At 46.9% G+C, this 20,648-nt stretch overlaps 1 protein-coding gene across 5 annotated transcripts in view; it reads left to right on the plus strand.

Moving 5' to 3' along the window:
- Positions 1 to 9,318, plus strand: part of CEP250 (centrosomal protein 250) — a 29,064-nt gene extending 19,746 nt beyond the window's left edge. For 3 of the 5 annotated variants that reach the window (XM_058035990.1, XM_058035991.1, XM_058035994.1), the window contains 7 exons: positions 243 to 363; positions 977 to 1,131; positions 2,078 to 4,594; positions 6,212 to 6,367; positions 6,757 to 6,870; positions 7,032 to 7,082; positions 8,106 to 9,318. In XM_058035990.1, the coding sequence (XP_057891973.1) occupies positions 243 to 363; positions 977 to 1,131; positions 2,078 to 4,594; positions 6,212 to 6,367; positions 6,757 to 6,870; positions 7,032 to 7,082; positions 8,106 to 8,396 (3,405 nt within the window). In that variant the 3' untranslated portion in view covers positions 8,397 to 9,318. The remainder of the gene's footprint in view (positions 1 to 242; positions 364 to 976; positions 1,132 to 2,077; positions 4,595 to 6,211; positions 6,368 to 6,756; positions 6,871 to 7,031; positions 7,083 to 8,105) is intronic. The other 2 variants (XM_058035993.1, XM_058035992.1) reach the window with 2 other exon arrangements.
- Positions 9,319 to 20,648: the final 11,330 nt, after the last annotated feature.

The raw sequence follows: 20,648 nt of genomic DNA on the forward strand, positions 1-20,648 counted from the left end.
CAGAAATCCTGTGTTGCTGTTGGGCTGCTGCACAAGCACTGTGCCAAGGCCAGGATGGGTGTCAGTCCTTGTAGGGGGGTTGGTTCACTGCCATGGGGAGCAAGGAGGATCACAATCACATCCACCAGTACAGTCCAGCTGCCCTCTCCCACATGGGCTATTTCTTCTTTAGTGTTTGTAGCCCTTTGTCTCCTGCCAGCAGTGGCAATGACAGGTGATTCCGCTCCACTTGTCTCTTCCAGAATGATGCAAGGAACAGGATACAGGCCTTGGAGCTGGAGCTGGGCACGAGGCAGGATCAGATAGACAATCTCAAAGCCAGCAATCAGGAGCTGCAGATACAGTTGGATGAAAGTCGGGCAGGTACAGCTTCTCCTCTCCCACCCACTGCCCCATGCTGTCTCACCAGTGGGGGTTTCACTGTTGCCTCGCAGAGGAAAAGTGCCCAGAGATGGCAGAGGGGAAAAACAGCCAGCAGGAGATTACTTCATCCAAGTGCCAGTGAAAGCATTCTCCTGAGAAAGATGCTGTGGCTGGCAGTGCCATCTGGCTGTGCTAGGGCTGATCCCGTGCACAGCTGGTGCCTCTCAGGTGCCGTGTCTGTGCCAAGGAGCTGTAGCTGGAGGCCTCAGCTCCATTGCCCCAAACTCCAGGCCCTGCCAGAGTCTCCAGGCTATCGGCCTCTCTGGAGCAGGCCTGCACAGGCATCCCTCTCCTTTGTCTCTCTTGAATTGCTCACTCTGCACAAGGCCAAGAGCAAACACACTTTCCTATCCCTCCGAACCTTGCCCCTTTCATTCCTGCCTTTTTCTGTGCCTGGAATTTTCCTTCATTTCTCTCAGCTTTGGAGCCTTTGTGGGTTTAGGGCCTTGCAAACACAGGCAGGTAGAGAAGACAGTGCTGTTGCCTCTGCAGGATGCACATCAGCTTAACTTGAATTTTCTTTTCCTCTCCTCCTTCCCCTTCCCTCCTGCAGCAATGTTGAAGGCAGAACACCAGAAGACCTCTCTAGAAACTGCCTTGAAGGAAGAGACCATTACCCTGAAGGAAGAGGCTGTGGCTCTCCGTCAGGAGGTGGCATCTCTGAAGAAGAAATTGGAAAAGCTGGAGAAAGAAAGGAAAGATGTGCTGGTGAGATTGGCAGATGCCACAAAGTGCCATTTCCTGGCTATGTTTGGACCTTGTGTTCATAGTTCTGACAAGCACCTTTTCTCAGTTTAATTTTCCAATTGCATTCTTCTGAATAAGGAGGAGAAGATGCTGTAGTCATGGCAAAGCCAGTTAATGCTGAGGCTGATGATTTTCCTCCATGCTGGGATTCTGTGCCCTAGGACCTTTAGTTCTCAATGTCCTCAGTGTCCCCACTGACATTGCATGCTTTGGGGAATTCCTGGTGTCCAATCCCTTGTTCAGATTTCTAAATATCTGGATCTGGAATGCAGGAGAGAGTCCCAATTTTGCTGTTAAGAGAAATGTGTTTGGCCTTGGCCATCGGAGAGCAGCCAGTGGGGAGAGAGGAGAGGAAAGGCAAGTGCTGATCCCCAGCAGGACGTGTGCCTGCAAGGGGAGAACTCGTCCTGAGTGGCAGCAGAGAATGACAGACTGATGTGGCCATTGCTGCTGCCAGAGAGGGCAGTGGGGCTCTGGGGGATGGAGCCATGGAAACTCTACACAGGAGAGGTGGAAAGCCACTGCTGTCAGCCCAAGGGCAGGGAATGAAAGGCTGGGGCTGTTTGCTCTTCCCTTCCTCCCTGATGGAGAGCACACCCTCGTGGCACTGCCTGAATCCTGCTTAGCGTGCACTTGCAATCCTGGCTGCAGTTCTGGCAGCTCCTGCCCAAAGGAGCACTGGAGTGGAGCTGCAGGAGGTCAGGGAAGGGCAGAAGGGAAGCTGGGATGGGCTGAGTGAGCTGGGAAAGATGCAGCATCAAGGGGGGCCCAGCAAAGCTCTGCAGCATCCCGAGGGGCAGAGAGAGAGGGGCAGCCTGTGCCTGCCCCTGCAGCAGGAGTCCAGATCTGGTATGAAAAGCAAAGGGAGAGAGGGAATGAGTGACCCTTTTTCTCCCTGTTTTGGCAGCATGAACAGGACAGGCTGCAGGCAGATAAAGAAAAACTAGAGTGTGAGATAAAACTTCTGGAGGAATCAGTCACAGCCTCTGAAACCCGAGCAAATACAGCAATAGACAAGAATCACTCTCTTGAACAAGAACTCCAAACTGCCCTGTCCATGTTAAAAATTAAAAATGAGGAAGTGCAAAACCAGGGGAAGAAAATGGAGATTCTTCAGAAAGAGGCAGCAGAGACCAAAGCTTTGCAGGAGCATCTCACTCATGTGACTGCCATCCTGTCAGAGAGGGAGGGAGAAATGAAGTTGTACCAAGAGCAGATGAGAATGTTGGAAAAGCAGAAAGAAATGCATAAAACTGCTCTTAATCAGGTTATTAAGGACATAACAGAGAAAGAACAGAAGACAGAATCCCAACAGGAACAGATACAGGAGCTGGAGAAGCAGCAAGAAAAGCAAAGGATTGTTTTAAGCAAAATGAGCCAAGAGCTGGAAGAGAAGGACCAAGAGATCAGGTCCCAGCAAGAGCTGATAAGGGAGCTGGAGGTGCAGTTAGAATTGCAGAACTCTGCAGTCAGCAGGGTGAGCAAAGAGCTGGAGGAGAGGCACCTGGAGATCAAATTCCAGGAGGAGAAAATAATGATTCTAGAACAGCATGGTGCAGTACAAGTCAGAAATCTGCTTGTCGATCTTGATGATATGAAAGGAAACCTGAAGGAGAAAGGGTTGGAGCTTCTTTCTCTGACTCAGCAGATTCAAGACCTGGAAAAGGAGAGAGAAGATGTGAAATCTCTAAATGCTAGCCTTGAGCACCTGAGAACTATTCTTAAGGACAGAGAGAGTGAGTGTGATACTCAAAGGGAAGAGTTAAGGCTCCTGCAGCAGTACAAGGAACAGCAAGACAGGCATCTGCAAGAGCTTCTTGATAAAGTAGAAATCATGACACTTTCTTTATCTAAAAAAGAGCAAGAGCTTGAGTCACAGCAAAAGCAAATGCAGGAAGTTGAAGAAGTGATGGAAATGCAGTTAAAGACTGTCCGTGACCAACTGGAGCAGACCTTAGCAACCTTAAAAGAAAAAGACAGACTTATGGACATCCAAAAGCAACAAACAAGGAGCTATGAGGAAAAAAAAGAGGAACAGATTAATGTCTTGCACAGAGACTTAGAATACTCTCGAACAATATTGAAAGAAAAGGATTTAATGATTGAATCTCAGAAGGAACTGATTGAGACCTTCCAAAAACAAAAGCAAGACTCTGAACAGCAGAAGCAAATTCTGCATTGTCTTCAAGTGGAACTAAAGGAAAAAGAGCAGGAAATTTTGTCCCTTAGAAAGCAATGTGAGGCATGCAAGGAAAAGGAGGAAAAGCTTGAAGCTGAGCAAAGAAATTTCCATGCAACAGCACTGAGTCTGAAAGAAAAAGAAGACAAGATTTGTGTTCTGGAGGACACCATCACAAAGCTTCAACAGCAGAAGGAAGAGACAGCAGTGCAGGCTAAAGCCATACTGCAAAAACTAGAATATGCTGAGTCTTCTCTTGAAGCTAAACATCAAGAGATAGTGGCTTTGCAAGAGCATGTCCAGGACCTTCAAGAGCAGAAGGAGGTGGCAGGCAAGCAGGCCAAAAGTCTAGAGCAGGATCTAGACAAAGCAAGCCAGATGTTGAAGAAGAACCATTTGGAATTCCTCAAGCAGACAGAGCAAATGAACACGTTCCAGCTTCGTGAAGAAAGCATGAAAGTAGCACTAACATCATGCCAGAAACAAGTGACTCTACTTGAGGAAGTGGTGAGGAAGAAAGATGAGGACAATGACACTCTTAGGCAAAAACTCCAGCATGTAGAAGAAGAACTGAAGACTTTGCAGAATCTCCAGCTTAGGTTAACTGAGAAGAATGAAGGGGTTAGACATGATGGAGAGCAAGAGTTCCTGAAAGAAACCTTCCCTGAAAGAGAAGGAGCGATCAGGGCTCAAAGTGAGCAAAAGCAGATAGAAGTGGAAATAAAAGCTCTTCGGGAAGATCTCCAGCATGTTCAGCAGACTCTGACAAAGAAGGATAAAGAGGTCAAGTACCAGACAGACAAAGTCAAGTATTTAAAGAAGACTCTAATAGAGAGAGAACAAGAGCTTAGGAGGCAGAGTGAACTCCTGAAAGAATTAACATTGGCTTTGCGATGGAAAGATGAAGGGGAAACCCTAAAGAAACAAATCCAAAAACTCCAAAAATGGGAGGAAGAGGAAGCAGAGAAGAGGAAAATTCTCCAGGAGAGGGACTATCTCTTGCAAAGGCAGAAGGAAATTACCCAACAGTTAGAAGCTGAGAGGGAAGCCAATGGCAAAGACCTGGAGTGTGTGGCTGCTGCTTTGAAGCAGAGGGAAAGCAGAGAACATGAATGGAGAGAGAACGCTCAAGTCCTGAGTGCTGCACTGAGCAAAAGTGAAATGGCCAATGGGAATCTGAAGAAGGAGATAACCATCCTGCAGAGAATGATTTCAGAGAGAGACACAGACCGATTTCGTCAACAGGTAGGCACTGGCATTGACCTTCAGTCCACTGCAACACGCCTGAATTATTCCAGAGATGTTCCCCATGAAGAGGTGGGTCTCTATCCCTGTCAGTCCCATTGGGTAAAGCAGCCTGGGCTTCAGCAGGCAGCCTTGTCTGTGTGCCTGACTCCAGCCAGAGGCCATTGACTGCCAGATTGTTTCCTGGCACACCCAGAATGACTGATCCAGCTCTGGGGCTTGCTGTTCAAACATCTCCAGGCCAAAAGCTGGGCATGGGGAGCTGCTTCTCCTGTGCCCACAAAAGGGGAGGCAACACGTAGGGGTTTGGAATTGGTGTGGGAAGGAATGGAGCAGGTGAGCAGAGTGATGAACTAAACCCAGCTGAGTATTGTACCAAGGGGGCTCAACAGCAGCTGCACTGCTGGTGCTTCGAGGATGCTTCCCGAGATGGAGATTTCTGAGGGGCAGTTTTTCCTGTGTATTAAAAGAATGGGATTTCTTTTATTGCCTGGTCAGATTAAATGCTTTATTTTGCATTCAGGACATGTTTGTACTGCAATTCAAAAATCACAGAGGCAAACTTGTGTGTATTTTTCCAAAGTGGACTTAGTCAGATCCTGTAGTGGAACAGTTGCAATAGCCTGTGCTGCAGCTTTGCCAAGAATTTGCCTATATCCTGGTGTCCATTAGTATATTGGCATGTAAAAAGTGCAACTAAGAAAACACTGTATTTATGCATTATACATTTACTTATGACTTAAGAAATATTACTTGCAGCCTGATCCAGGATGCTGACAAGTATTGAGATCTGTTGATGGGAAGTAAAGATGTGACAGGGGCAAGAAATGTGAAAAGAGCATGAGATTTCAGTTACATCCATGTAGGTCAGGTATGCAAGAACATTCAGTCAGGCAATGCAGTGGCATCCACACAGATATTTGTTTACTGCTGATACCAAGACTGCATTTATAGGTGCTCCAAGGAGCAGTTCGTGAAGAAAGGCACAAAGTAGAAGGAGGAAGTTCCAAGCAATGCTTATGGCCTGATTGATAACGTGGTATTTTCAAAGAGCAGTTCTGTATGACAATGTGACAGGTAAAGAGAATAGAGAAAAAAAACTGCACTGTTTTATCACTGCAGAAATGCATGCTTCACCCACATCTTGCACATTTGGTTGTCTAAGGACAGAGAGCAGAAGTGTAGGTAAGAGAATTTTCAGTGATTATCAAAAAGGATGACCAAAGATGGTAATTAACTTCCCCAAGGGGAGTAAATGTTTAAGTATTCCCAACTGAGAAGAAATGGCTGAGAGAGAGAGGTGGAGTTACTACAGAGCTTTGTAAAACCATGAAATGGCTGGATAGGAAATTAATGCTTCCACTGTCTGAAAACCAGAATGGGGAACACTGAAAAAAAACTAGCAGGAAGCAGATCCAGAGCAAAGTACTCAATTCTCCAAGGGGATTTGGAGGAGGGTCCCTAGAGAGAGGGTGTGTTGTTTTGGCCTGTGGACAAGGAGAAGGCCCTAGGCACTGTGCATTCCTGCTGTGGTCACTTTCCCCACTGTATCAATTCTGACACCCTTCTAACATTTATGTGGCACCAGCTCATGGCATCTCCTTTCTGAATGCCCAGCAGGCTCTTGCTGAAGGGGAGCAGCTGTCATGGCTGTCAGAGAAGAGACTCATGTTGCAGAGCCTGGAATGTCTGCAGCGAGCAGTTGCAAAGCTGGAAGATGAAAAGGTGGAGCTCAACCAACAAAACACTGAACTCAGGAGGACTCTTGAGCAGGTAAACTGGGCTTTGACTGCCTCTGCAGAGCCTCAGGCTCCTCTGGAACTTGGCACCTTACGCCAGGCAGTGCCTTGGAGATCTCTGCTTGTCCCCTTGCCTCTCCCTGTCCCTGCTGTGGCCCAGCCCTTTGTTTGCTCTCTCTCTTGTGGCAGCCCATGGCTTTCACAAGGGCTTTCACTGCGCTGCCTCCCTCCCTGGCCCCGTGTCCCTGCACACACACACTGGCCTCTCTTGCACAGCCTCCAGCGAGAGCTTTTTGCCCCCAGTGTGGTCTGGTGCAGTTCAGGGTCTCAGAGTTGGTCTCTCCTTGCCTTGATGTCCAGAGGTGCTTTTGCTCCACGTTTGGTGACAGGTTTCTGTGACCCTCTCTCCCATCCAATGTGCAGGTGGAACACGAACGGAGGAGACTGAAGAGATGTTTTAGGGGTCGGTTACTCCCAGATGCCTCTGGATTTTCTCTCTCTGAGTCTGACCAGTGCAAGTCGCCCGCTTCCAGACAGGTGAGAACATTTTCTTTGGTACGAGGAGGCTTTGGTCATACAGAGGAATGATGAAAAATCCCAGTGGCAGCAGCCCTCCAGTAGAGACCTAACAGAAGTCAAATATTGCCTGTGGTTGTGACCAAACAGACTGAAAGAGCATCCTTTCCTTTTCTTCACAGGAGGAGTCTCATGCTCACTGCAGTCAGCGCTTAGCTGAGTTACAGAACCAGGTGAGGAGTAGGAAAACTTTACTCCAAAGGCTGCTGTGGCTCTTCTCATGGGCACAGCTGTGCCTGCTGCTACAGCCTGAGTTGTGTTTGGCTCTCAGGAAGTGAGTACAGAAGGTGTTGTCAGTTGTGCACCTGTTGGCAACAACCAAATATCCTTTTCCTTGGTCTTGTCTCTGACTTGTCTAGATCAGGCAGTGGAGGAGAGAAATAGGATGAGATTCAGAGCACTGGAAGTTACCTGAAAATATCAGAATCATAGAATCATAAAATGCTTAAGGTTGGAAAAGCCCTCTCAGATAATCTAATCCAACTATTAAGCCAGATTGTCAATCCCAGCACTAAACCGTGGCCCGAAGTGCCACAGCCACATGTTTTCTGAACACTTCCAGAGACAGTGATTCCGCTGCTTCCCTGGGCAGTCTGGACCAGGATGTTCTCCTTTGTTGACTGTTTCCATTTTCCCTTGACTCTGTAACAGTGGAGCTTGCATTTTAGCAGAAATCCAGGGACCTGAGACAATGACAGAGGTTTATTATTCCACTGGGCTTAGTTGTCCACATTGTGCTCTGCTCCTGTGTGGAAAGCTCTGAAGTTGGGGAGAGGGAGAGTTTGCGCCCTGTCCCTCAGCGGCCTGTCCAGCAGCTCAAGTAGAAGAGTCCTCCAGTAGCTCAGAGGAGCAGCAGCCTCTGTGTTGAAGCACAGCCTGTGGAGAAAGGGGTCAGTGGCCCAAATGTGTGCTCCGGAAATCAGAGCTGGGTTCCTAAATCCCATTGGAAGTCTCTGTAATAGACCTGTGGTGGCTGAGGGATGTACATGGGAAGGGTTTGGCAGCCTTGAGCTGGACTTGTTGATGCTCTGAGCTCTGTTGTGTGTGGGAGCCTGTTCCTTTCCCCTTGCCCAAGGGCAGAGTGTTGGTGAGGGCTGGAGTTGGAGGCTGTGTGTGCCGGGAGAGCCGGTACCGTGGGGCTGCAGGTGCTCCTGCCAGCGTGGGCTTGTCTGAGCAGGGCCTTGTGCCTCTTTCAGGTGTCCCTGCTGCAGTCACAGCTGGCCCAAGAGCGACAGCACTGTCTGAATTACATTGAGAACTGTGCAAGGACCAGCCAGGAGCTGTCAGACCTTCACCAGGAGCTGTCCTGCTCCTTTGCAGCTGTGCTCAAGGAGCCTGAAGTTGCTGTTCTGGAAGAAGAGACACGGAAGCTGGATCAGTCTCTGAACCTTAACTGTGCACTGACATCCTTGGACCATCAGTCTCTGGAGAGACAGCTGGAGAATCCAAGAGCCAGACCTGCCAGAAGCAATGATGACCTGAGGTAACAGCACCTCTGGTCTCCATTTGAATGGAACAATTTCTCCTAAGACAAAGAGCTCATGGATGTGAGAAATGGGGTCAGCTCCTCGGGACAGGGCTACTCTCTGCCTTAAACATCTGTTGGTCTCACATTCAGCTGCTGTCAAACCTCACCTTATGTTGAGGATTAGGATCTACAAAACATTATTTCATGAAGTAGATGATTTCTGGGACCAAAATGTGAATATGTGAGAACAACAACATAGGTAAGGAGAAGGAATGAGGCATGGAGAATGAAGCTCGAACAAAAAAAAAAACTAATCCTTGAACAGTAAGATTTGTGGGTGACATCTGTCTGAGGGCAGCTACTTAAAAGGACGCAAAGAGTGTGCTACAAACAATTAAAGTAACATAACGGTGGTGTTTGCATTTGCAAGCATCTCCTAGGGACAGGTATTTTAATTTTTTTTAATAAAATGTTTTTCAGAAGAAAATTATAGTCATTTTCACTGTCGCAGTGAGGCTACTGCAAGCTCTTACAGTTTCCCTTCTTGAGGGCAGAGGTGTTCCCTGCAACAAGTAACAAGAATTTGAGGTGTTATCAAACAAAGGGGTGAAGAGTGCACAGCAGGGATCAAAGTTCAGTGAGAAATGAGGCTGCCCTTCCCTTCTCCCTTCCCTTTTTCCCTCCAAAGCACTGATGGCTTTGCCCCAACAGCAGCCCCAGGGACAGCTCAGCTGCTCTCCACAGGCTGTCAGTGCCCAGCTCCAGCCCTGCCACAGCCCGAGGCCACAGATGCGTGGGGAGAGTGTCCTGGTGAATGGTTAAACTGAAAATCACAGACAAAGACTCTCTAACTCATCAAAGTTAGAAAGTGTTATGTTTATCACACTGGTGGGCAGCACCGTGGGGATCGTCCCCAAAATGTGCGACCGTGCTGCACAAGTATTTTTACCTTCCATTTATTTCCCAAAATAATACATATGTGTACCCCCAGCACCTCCCATCCCTGCTTTGTATTAAAATTATTTTATTAGTCCTTCATGCCTGGGCAATTCTTCCCTTGATATGGGTGGGTGATCTCAAACTGGGTCAGTGGTCCCAAGGATTAAGTCAGGAATGCCCGGTCAGGTCTCTGGGACCCTCTGACACAATCCAAGCCCCTCTGCTTCATGATGGATTGACATAGAGTCCAGGTGATGGGCATTGTCCTACTGGTTTCACTATGTTCCTATAATGGTTCCCCTGCTCCACTTCCTTCTACAAATTAGTTCATTGTGGCCACAGCTCTCTTCACAGAGAGCAGCAGGCACCACTTCCCAAGGATTTTTCCTGAGGAAGGCAGTGAGAACCTCAGAGAAGAAGAGAAAACAATTCTTATTTCTAGTCACTGCTCCTGTTGTTTTTGCACATGCGGAATCTGTTATGGAGATTGTTTACCAAAAGTGATTTGGTTAATTGGACACCAGTGAAAGTTGGTTTAAGTGATTAGCCAATCACTCAAAGCTGTGTCCTGGCTGTCTCAGACAGTCATGGGTTTTTCTTTACTAGTAAAGTAAGAGTAAGAGTAAGAGTAAGAGTATAGTATAGTATAGTATAGTATAGTGTAGTATAGTATAGTATAGTATAGTATAGTATAGTATAGTATAGTATAGTATAGTATAGTATCTTTTTAGTATGTAATTTAATATAGTATTAGTGTAATATAGTATAGCTTAATAAAGCAATTGTTCAGCATTCTGAATCATAGAGTCAGAGCACATTACTCCTTGCCAGGGGATTGCCTTTCTACCATAGCTCATAATATAACAATTAGCTTTAGCATCTAATAATCATTAACCTATTGTTGGTGTATCTAACTTCAATATGAATTGGTTCTAACGCTCAGCTAAAATCTTAACGCTTTAAAATCATGATTCACTGGGCAGAGAGAGCTGCTCTCCACAGCGGCTGAATCTCCTTCCTATGCTGCCCACACTGCTGGCAGTGCAGTCCAGGACATGGGTACTTTCTGGGCCAGTGCAGGGAGAGGTGTCCTCTGACTCTTATCCTGTCAGAGTCTTATCTTATCCTCTTAGCTTACTTGTCAGCCCAGCAACCCTGTATCTACAGGGTCTCTAGGTCATCTATAGGGTCTCTGAGGAGCTGGCCAGGCTCAAACACAGATGAAGGAAGCTGGAACCCCCTGCTTGGTGCCCTCATTCAGCTGCTTTCCTGCCCTAAATCCTCTTTTCTAGTTCCCCCATGAGGTGCCAGGGCTTCAGTGCAGGGGGCAGAGCAGAGTGCTGAGAGCCAGGCACTGGGCACCAGCAGCAGCAGCATCTCCATCTCCAGGAGTGGACAGGGGTCCCCCTCAGTGCCCACCATGGCCCTCAAGCAGCCGAAGGCATGAGTGGGTCTGGGGGCATCACTGGGGGTTTGTGGGGGCACACAGGGCATGGCTGGAGCGCTCTGGGGGTCACGGGGGGCTGTTGGTGGGGCAGGGGCTCGGGGGGTGCTGGGGAGCACTGAAGGGTGACTGGGGGAGGTGGGGACTGCAGCGGTCAGGGCTCACAGGGAGGCGTTTTCAGGGGCTGCTGGATGTCTTGGTTTTGACTGAGAGAGAGAATTTTCTCCCAGAAGCTGCTCCAGCGCTGTTTTTGGTATTCAGAGTGAGAACAATGCTGGTAACATGCTGAATCAGAGCCCTCTGGAGCTCACTCCAAGGCAAGGACTTTTCAGTGTCCCATGCTCTGCCATCAAGGGGAGCATGGCCAGGAGACCCGACCCCAACTGGGCAGGGGGATATTCCGGACCCCGGAACCTCCTGCCCAGTACAGAAACTGGGAGCCAGCGATTGCTACTGGGGAACGGGCTGGGCATTGGTCAGTGGGTGATGAGCAGCTACTGGGCACTGCTGGTTTCTATTGCATTCTCTCTCCTTTTCACTGGTCAAAGCAGAAGTGGTAATAGCAGTAATAAAAATATGTTTAGTTTTGTTTCAATTATTAAGCTCTTTTTGTGTCAATCTATGGGTTTTACCTCTTCCTAATTTCCCCAGTCTCACCAGAGCAGAGACTGGCTGTGTGGGACTGAGCTCCTGGCTGGGGTTAAACCACGACAGTCCTTCTTGGTGCTCAACTGGGGCACAAAGAGTTGAGATAACAACAGATCTGAGGAGACCATGTTAAAACACAGTTGTAAGCATCTCACGTATTTATTTAATAGCTGTGGGTCACAGTTTGCTCTCGTGGTTCCTGCCCGTGCGCTCACAGGTGCATTTTATAAAACCCTTCCTGGTGGGTGTGGTCCCATGGAAATGTTCATCCTCCCTGGCTCTGGGCTAAGGTTATCACTGTTGTGGTTGATAACACGGGGCTGTGGTACGAGAGGACGGCTGGATCAAAGCTGCCGGCTGTGCTCGGCATTGCCGTCCCCGCTGGGCTTCGGGAGCCATCCAGTGGGAACTGCCAATAATTACACCTTTGGAAAGAGCCAAACTAGAAATCAGGCAGCTGTTTTTCCTGACAGAGGGGAGTCAGGCACGAATCGGGCTCTTACGCTGAGGTTTCGTGGTTTTAAGTCCTGATAGATGGAAGACCTGACATTGGTAAAGTTAGGCAATCAAGAGATCAGGCAGCTGTTTTAGTGTAAAGTCCTGAGCGTCAGGCAAATTTGAAGTTCGGTGGAGGAGGCTGAAGCTCCTCAAACAAGATTTTTCTTGAGATTACCTGTCAGTAGAGGCACCTCTGAGATTTTTTTCTGTTGAGACCCAAAAAATGGGAGGGTGTAATAGTAAGAAGACAGGCAAGAGATTGGGGAATATACCTCCCAATAGTCCCTTAGGGGAAATGTTAGAGAAATGGGATTCTATAGAGGCCACTGAGGGATTAGATAAGGTGAAGATGATCCACTACTGCGTAGAAGTCTGGCCAGAATTAGAGGTGCAAGGAGGATGGCCTTCGTGTGGGACAAGGGACAAGTGGATGTGTCAACAACTGAGTCATTATCTGACAGCTGGAGAAGATACTGATCCTGAGCAATTATTGTATGTAGGTTGCTGGGTAAAGAGCGCTGTTGAGGATGAGGTACAGAAGAAGAAAGAGGGGAATGAAGGAGGGGATGATGGAATTGGTAAAAGATGGGACCCCCTGGATTATTTGTCTCCTGATGCCCCTCCACCTTATAATCCTCTTCCTCAAGCACCTCAAATGGCAGGTCCGGTTCCTCCCCCGGCTGCCATCTCATTACCACCTGCTCAAACTCCTCCTTCCACCTCTTCAGCTTCCCCTATGGTAAACCCAGTATCTCCTCCAGTAACCACTCCCTCACCACCCCCTTCAGCTCCTCCAGTTCCTTGTGCATCACCACAAGTGCCTAGTCCACCTGCTGCATTCTCCACCCCTTCTCCAGCTCCACTTAATATCCACTGAGGCTCTTCTCCCCCTCCTATTGCTGTCCCTTTACCTCCTCCTAGTTGGGACACAAATGCCTCCTCGCCCAGTAAACAGCTATCAGCAAATACACCTGCTGATCTGCAGAAAGTTCAGGGTAACCCAGATACGCCTCAAACTAGTAGTTTGGCATCTGAAGATGGGCCATACTGCCGTGCCAGATCCAAGACCTCCAGGGTAGAGAGACTCTTTCCCCTCAGAGAAGTTCCTATGGGAGGAGTAGTGGGAGGTGTTGGCTTTGTGATGAAACTCCTGCTACTTGGGCTAATGCAGAACTTCCAGCTGTACTCCAAAATAGACCCAGACACCCCAGAAGGTCAAGTGCTACTAAAGGTCCAATTTGTTACGAAATCTTGGCCTGATATACAGAGAAAACTAAAAAAGATTGAAGATTGGCAAGAGAAGGACATTAATGAGTTATTGAGAGAAGCACTGAAAGTGTATTTAAGGAGGGAAGAAGAAAAAGCAAAGGCCAAGGCTAGGATCATGGTTGTGGGAGCTAGAGAAAGTGTGAGGGGCAAGCAAGGTAACAAAAGAATGGGCAGGTCCACCACCAGGAGGAGGTGAGGATAAGCCAGTATTGTCAGGTACAAGAGGGATGGAGAGACCTCAAGTCCCTTTGAGTGAACGACACTGCTATTATTGTGGAGAAACAGCTAGGTGGAAAGATATCCAATAGCACTGAGACTGGCCAGCAACACCTAAACTTGTAATAAGTGATGTGAAAGTAAAAGGTACCTTATTGTTGTCTTGTTGTGTGTGTGAGAGTGAGTCACACACAAAGTCAGCCTCAACTTCCCAGGCAGGTGGGAACAGGGAGGCAGTGGAAAGAGGAGTGTGTGACCTGCAAACCAGACTATTGTTCCCCAGGCACATCAGGGCTTTAGCCAAAGAGTGTGTATGACCCGCACACCAGGCTATTGTCCCCAGGCAGGTGGGGACTTTGGCTGAAAGCCGCGTGTGACCTGCAAACCAGCCAGACTATTGTTCCCCAGGCATGTCAGGGCTTTAGCCAAAGGGTGTGCGTGACCTGCACACCAGGCTATTGTTCCCCAGATGTGTGAGGGGGCCATAGCTATAAGAGCGTGAGTGACACGCAGACAGCCTCACAGGTGAATGGGCACCGGAGGCAACCAGAGTCAGGGCCCTTCCAAGAGGCCCAGAGATACTGAGACCTGTGGGCCAACCACAAGGTGAGGGGACGGCCACAGGGAGCTGTGATTTTCTGGCAATAAGGATCCACTTTGTGTCTTGAGGGTGTGAAGGAATGTGTGAAAGTGAATGAGAAATAAAAGTGAATGAATGTAGAAGAATGAAAGTATAGGCAATGTAGATTGTGCATTTTAAGTTTTACCACATCTCCTTGGAGGGATGTGCATTGTGTTGAAAAGTAGCGTGAGAAAAAAGTTTGTTTTAGGTGGAAGGGGTTGAAAGAAAAGTGGTATTTAAGCTGTTAGTGAAAGTGAGAAACAGAGGCCGGAGATGAATAGATAAGATCTTTAAAATGGAAGAGAAAACCAGTAAGTTAGATACAGAGAAAAATGGGAGGAAAAAAGCATACTAGAAGAGATACCCCCAAAATAGCCCTTTGGGAATTAAGTTAGCTAACAGAAATACAACTCCTTGCAAACTACAGTGTATGCAGAAGTCGATGAGAGAAACATGCAAGCTATGGAAAAAGGGAAATGAACCAATTATACATAACATTAACCCAAGAAATTGGGTTTTGATAGAATCATAAAATAGTAGACCATTAATGCCTATATTTGAAAGCCCCTTTCAGGTACTCCTTATTGCTAATTCGACTGTGTGGATCAGAGGAAAGGGTTGGACCCACATCACCAAATTCCACCCCACTCTCCCTCTGGCATTGGACTGGACACCACACCACTCTCCTTCTGGCACTGGACCAGATTCAACATCCGTTTTTCCCTCTGGCATTGGAACAGAGTCCACACCACTCTCAGCCCCTAACTCAGGACAGGATTCAACCACATCATGAGTTAATTCACCTGAATATACCATTATAAAAGGACCAAAAAGACTTAAAGTTGACTCTCAGAAGGAAGAGTCAAAAAGACCGATGAACTGTATAGGAAAAGAGTTTGGTATCAGAACCATACCATATCTTAAAATGTTATAAGACAGTTCTGTGTTAAAAATAAGTTTGTAAAAAGTTAAAGATTGTTAATAAGTAATTCTGGTTAGGTTCCCCCAATTTAGTTCCAAAGACTCCAGGTTAATCCTCTACAGAGCACTCCCCTAGGAGAAACCAAAATTAGTGAGGAACAGACCAAGAGGGGTTTAACCAGAGAAGCAGATAGAAGAGACTCTAAAGAGCTTGGAAGCTTGTCCTCAGTAAAATTCCCCAAGAGGCAAGGCCGGGTGGGCAGGCTGTGCGAGATGACCCATACCGGACTCTTGGGAAGGGCAGTAATGATGGCTCTGATTGCTGGTGGTGCTTGGGGGAGCCCAGCTGAGCCGTGCAGTGAGTGCTACCAACCCCTCTATGAGGAGGAGGAAGTGAGTTTCTTGTTGAGAGTCCACACCAATTCTAACCCTGATTGTGTTAACCTCTCCCAATTGGTCCTTTGCCAAGAAGATAAGAGAATGTATTGGATAGCTCAGAATACCGCCACTTTTAGGCAGCGACTCCTGGGAGAGTGCCCTAGAGGAGAAGCCTGGTTGTGCTTTGAATGTGATGTTGCTTTTAACAATTATACAATACATATAACCCACCATTACTCAACGGCCACATACCTCCACAGCTCCTTGACTCAACGGCCATGTTTCTTCACAGCTCTTGGCTGTCTTAACCTCCACAGCTCTCAGGCTGCCGCAGCTCAGCTCTCGGCTGTCCTATCTTCCACAGCTCTTCAGGCTGCATATCTCCATCATGTCGGGGTCACCACTTGTTTTTATTATATGGTTGTTATCATATTTCTAGATTCCCATACCTTCTGGGTGGTTTTCTCACAAGCAGCTCTTCACAGCAGTGTTGTTCATGCTTCTTCATCAGGGCTCATCCAAGGCTCTCCCTGACCAGCCAACCCACCCCCTTTTATCACAGTTATCTTCACTAGCCACAGCTGCCACCCAATTAAGGACATCACAGCTGCAGCCCATCAAGAACAACTAGGATTGGGGCAAGGCCACTTATACAATACATATATTTTACTGAGACGCATAGGCCACTTAAACAATACATATATTTCACCATGGCTCAAAGGCCACCTATACAATACATACTAAGATTCAATGGCCGCCTATAATATGATGCTGCTGAAGCAAGCTTAGTAGATCTAGTCAAAAGAAAAGAGATAGTAAAAGCAGTAAGAAAGATGGTTTGTAAAAGGCATTCAGCAGTAAAGAATTCTGCTACCTGGTGGATCCCAAGAGATCCAAATAAATTAGAGTCTGTTGAGAAAAAAGAAAGAGACAAGTATATGAAGTATTTGAACTTTATGAGTGTACTGAAAAAGGGATAAACTCCTTCTGGAAAATGAAAAAACTGTGTATATATTGGGAACGCCCAACAGAAACTAATTACACATTTCGGGAGAGCCCTAAACACCTGGTTTTGATCTCTGGTACTAGAACATACACTAAATTGTCAGGAGACTGGTCTGGCAGTTGCACCACTGAAATTAAAAGACCAGCTTTCTTCTTATTACCCAAAGGAACTGGATCAAGTTTAGGAGTTCCTATATACAATGATTTAAGAGGAACCAAACAGAAGAGGCAAAGTGCAATAGAAATTGGGAGAATCCAAAATTGTAAGAGAATCAGAATTGTAAGTTCGGACCCCGATATCTATGTTAAACAGAATCATCAAGCGCCAGGCAGTATTAGAGATAAAGAATGCAATCATTAGAAACATCTCAAACTAAATAAAAAAACTAGCATATGTAAATAACCAAGAACAAACTCCTACACTTTATTCCAGATGGTGGGATAACCTATGGACTTTCAAAAAGGATTTATGGGAAAAAGTAGCTTTCTTCACTGTGTTCACACTTGCTGGTTTGCTCTTTTTACTATGCTTACTTCCCTGCTTCATTAAAATAGTAGTATTGGCCATGCAGACCAACCTAAAGATCTCAAAAAATTTTAACCTGAACAAACCAAAAAAAGTAACAAAGTCAAGTAACCGCGATTACCAGATTGCTTAAGAAATTTATAATCAATACAAAAAATTAAAGAAATATGATACTCATGAATCATGTTATAAATGATCAAATCAATAGCCAAATTATTAAAAATTTAACCACGATTTATTAGGTCAATTACCAAAAAAAATAGTATTTCGAGCAACCACCACAATCAAGACAGCATCAGTCCCGGGTACGGGGCACTGGGTGAGACCAGATGTTCTCCAACAGAGTGACGGCATCCCCTCTAAGGTTCACACTGAGTGCTTCGTCCAGCTTATCTACAGTTTATTCTGCCTGAGGCAAAGATGACCACATCTTTCTATTCACTTCTTCGAATGTAAATCCACTTCCATACATATGTTGAAATAGACAAAGACAGGGCCCCAGTTTGCAGACAGAAGTCTAGGTAGACAGGGGAAGTTTGCTTTCACTTGTAATAAGTTGGTATTGGTCCCTGAGTACCCAGACACAATCAGGACGGGTCTGAATCTTGTGAGATTCCTGGGACACAGCAATTAATCATGGGCCAGGGAGGCTCCTGATGTTATCTCTCAGGTGCAGGACAGGAGGTAATCATCACTGATGGTCCAGGAAGGCTCCTTTCAGACGTTAAACAGGTCTGATGCTATCTTGACATTGCCAGGAATTAGTTATAATTTGAATAGAGCTTTATTCCTAGCTGGGACATTAAAACATTATTTCTACTATATTTTATACCTACATGTATCTATTTATACAGCATGAATTAACTACATGACATAACAAGTCAGAAATTGCAAGTTGATGTGAGCTTAAGTGTGGAGAGCTTTGTTCAGACATGGCTTATAGAAAAAGGCCATGATCATATACAGCTGGTTAAGCAGTAAAAAGCAGCTGTAAGTAGTAATTTCTCAGCCTTTTTCCTTAGGAGAAAAACAATAAACACTGTGTCCTTGCATAAGTGATGAGAAAAACATGGTGGAAAACATGGAGTCCTTGAGAATGGTCAATAACAAGTCAACAGCAGGATGAGGAAAACAAGTATTAGCCTCAACAAGAAACCACAGGTATTAGCAACAAAGGAGGGGTTGGCATGTAATCTGTAACCAATGATGAGCTCGGTTTTTGCAATATGTATGAGCTTAATTAACACTACTATAAAAGTATGTAAGCTGGATCAATAAATCTGAGACCGATGATCATTGATCAGACGTGTAAGTCTCCCTTCACTTTCGTCACTTAAGTTTAAGCTCGATCAAAGAAAAAGAGGGGGGACTGTTATAAGTAAAAAAAAAAGCTGCCAATTTTTGAAAAAGGTTGCAGAGTGAACAGGTTAAACCATTTGCTGCCTAGGTGGAGTTCTAGCCGTTTGTTATTGTAATCACCAGTCGTTTTTGTTAACTACCCCTTTTGTATCAGTAGGCCCTGCCTAAAGCTAAGTTGATAGCCCTTCTGCATGGACAGTGAAAGGAGGGGACATGAGGAAGGGACATCAGAGGGCATGCAAAATAACTTCAGAACCAGCACGCCATGGGAAAGCCACCCAACCAACCTTACCAAAAGACCCCCAAAAACAACGAGCCAACACAGAATCAAGAGATGAAAATGATGTCTGGACGTGAGGAACAAAGTACCAAGCCTGCAGAGATGCTGAGACCCTTTGTTGCCCCTCAGCTGGAGCCAAGACCCCAGGACGGCAAAGCCCGAAAGTTCTAACATGGGGTTTACCCCCACTGCTCTCGTGAGGATGGGACCCCCCAGCTCTGCCCCCCAGGGGACAAAGCTGCGCTTACCTCCTCCTCCGAGTCACCCTGGAAGCGACGACGGAGAAGCCGCGGACCTGTCGAGACTCCCAACCTTGAGCTGATCACTTTTAATAAAGGCATTAAAAGGAGAAAAAGTCTCCTGCCCTGTTTATTTCATACCTGTCTTCGCCTTTGTGCAAAGAGCGAGGCTGGCAGGGCTCTGCAGTGTAAAAGCTGCCCCAAGGAACCAGACGGGCTGGAGGAACGGACACCAGAGATCTCACCAAATCCAGCCAAGAAGGGGTAGGAAGTGAGAGTGTCACCAAACAGGAAAAAAGAAACTTATCCAATACCAATTTGATGTGAATAAGCAGACATTTCTTTATTCAGGTGCTGGCAATACAGGGGTAACTCCTCTGGAAATATGTTCCACCTAACCAACAAAACCCATCCATTTCATATACTTTTTCTGCTGAATCATCATTAAGTGCGTTCTTTTATATATTACGCATACTATGCCCACTCTTAAATTTAACCTTTACATTGATTGGTTCTAATAGTTAATAACTTCATCAATATTCTTATTCTAAAACAATCATTGGCCATCTCTCCTGAGGTCTACTGACTGGAATCCTTAATATTAAAATCAAGATGGGAAGGATACTGGGTTTCCAAGCAATGTTACTGGTAAGCATGATTCCTGATATTTCTATACCTTTTATTTCACAATTATCTACTTATAATAATAGTTAACCCTTTTATATTATCTGATTATTTGATCAAAACATTCATAACAAGAGCAGACAGGAGCAGCAGAAGCCAGGGCAGGGGAGATCGGGAAGGCGGCAGAGAGATGTGTGGGCTGAAGGGGATCCTGAGGAAAGGGAGGGAGGGGGCTTTCCCTCAGCCCATGCTTCTCTTCTGTTTCTCAAAACATGACCAAGGAATCTCATGTTGCCAGGGATGGGCCAAATATCCAGTGTGCTGCAATTTCCCCAGTTGTGGCTGCTTGGCCATAACAAGGAAGAAGGTCTAAAAAGGGAAAGAAGGAAAAGCAGCCCCCAAACTGAGCATCTTTGGAGAGGCAATTCCTGCCATTCCTTCCAGTTGGTGAGGAGGCTGTGCCTGACAGAATGACACGACAGGGGAGGGGGAAGGGGCCTGTGGACAGGAGCTCTCAGAGCTGGGTCACAGGGACGGGGTGGCCCACAGGGCTGCCCAAAGGAGCCTCCAGGTGCCCCCCTTCCCCCGAGGCGTGGTGGGCAGCTTCCATGGGACACAGTGTCAGCACATGATGTGACAATGCGGGGATGTGACATCACCATGATGTAACAATGCCCATCGCTGGGAAACCTCTGGAGCACCAGGAGTCAGCGTGGGATTACACCACCACGAGAGCTCTTGGAAGGAGCACTGCTCAGCATCACAGCACCAAGAGAGCTCTTGGAGGGAGCTGTGGGGCTCCATCTCTCTGCTGGTGTCCTGCCAAAAAGCAGAGGCACTGCTGAGTGCCCTGGCAATTACGGGGAGGAGAGCAGTGGGCCGGTGAGCCTGGGGCTTGGGGGCCTGCTCTAGGGCCTCAAGACCCTCAAGAATCTCAGCTCCTTATCTTGCACCTGCTGTGCAGGAGGCTTATTGAGCTACTGTGTCTTCCCAGACTGGCCCCAGAACTCCACACCTGGGAGACTGAGCCACCAGGCTGATGGATTATCTTCTGGACCTTCCACTCGGAGTCAAGATCTTTGTGAAGCCCAAGTCCAAGTTTGTTCTCTGCAGGGGAAAGCTGGGGGAAAAGGTAAAGGAAGTAAAAGAGTGCAGAAAAGCTCTCCTCTTTCATGGGGTCCCCATCATGCACACAGTACTTGTGGCCACCTCCTCTACAGCAGGGGCTGCAGCCCTACAGTCAGGCAGGGCTGGGCAGAAGGGTGGAGTTCCAGGTTCTCTGTGTTCTTCTCTTGCAACACAG

Source organism: Melospiza georgiana, chromosome 17 (assembly GCF_028018845.1).
Source record: "Melospiza georgiana isolate bMelGeo1 chromosome 17, bMelGeo1.pri, whole genome shotgun sequence".
Taxonomy (NCBI): domain Eukaryota; kingdom Metazoa; phylum Chordata; class Aves; order Passeriformes; family Passerellidae; genus Melospiza; species Melospiza georgiana.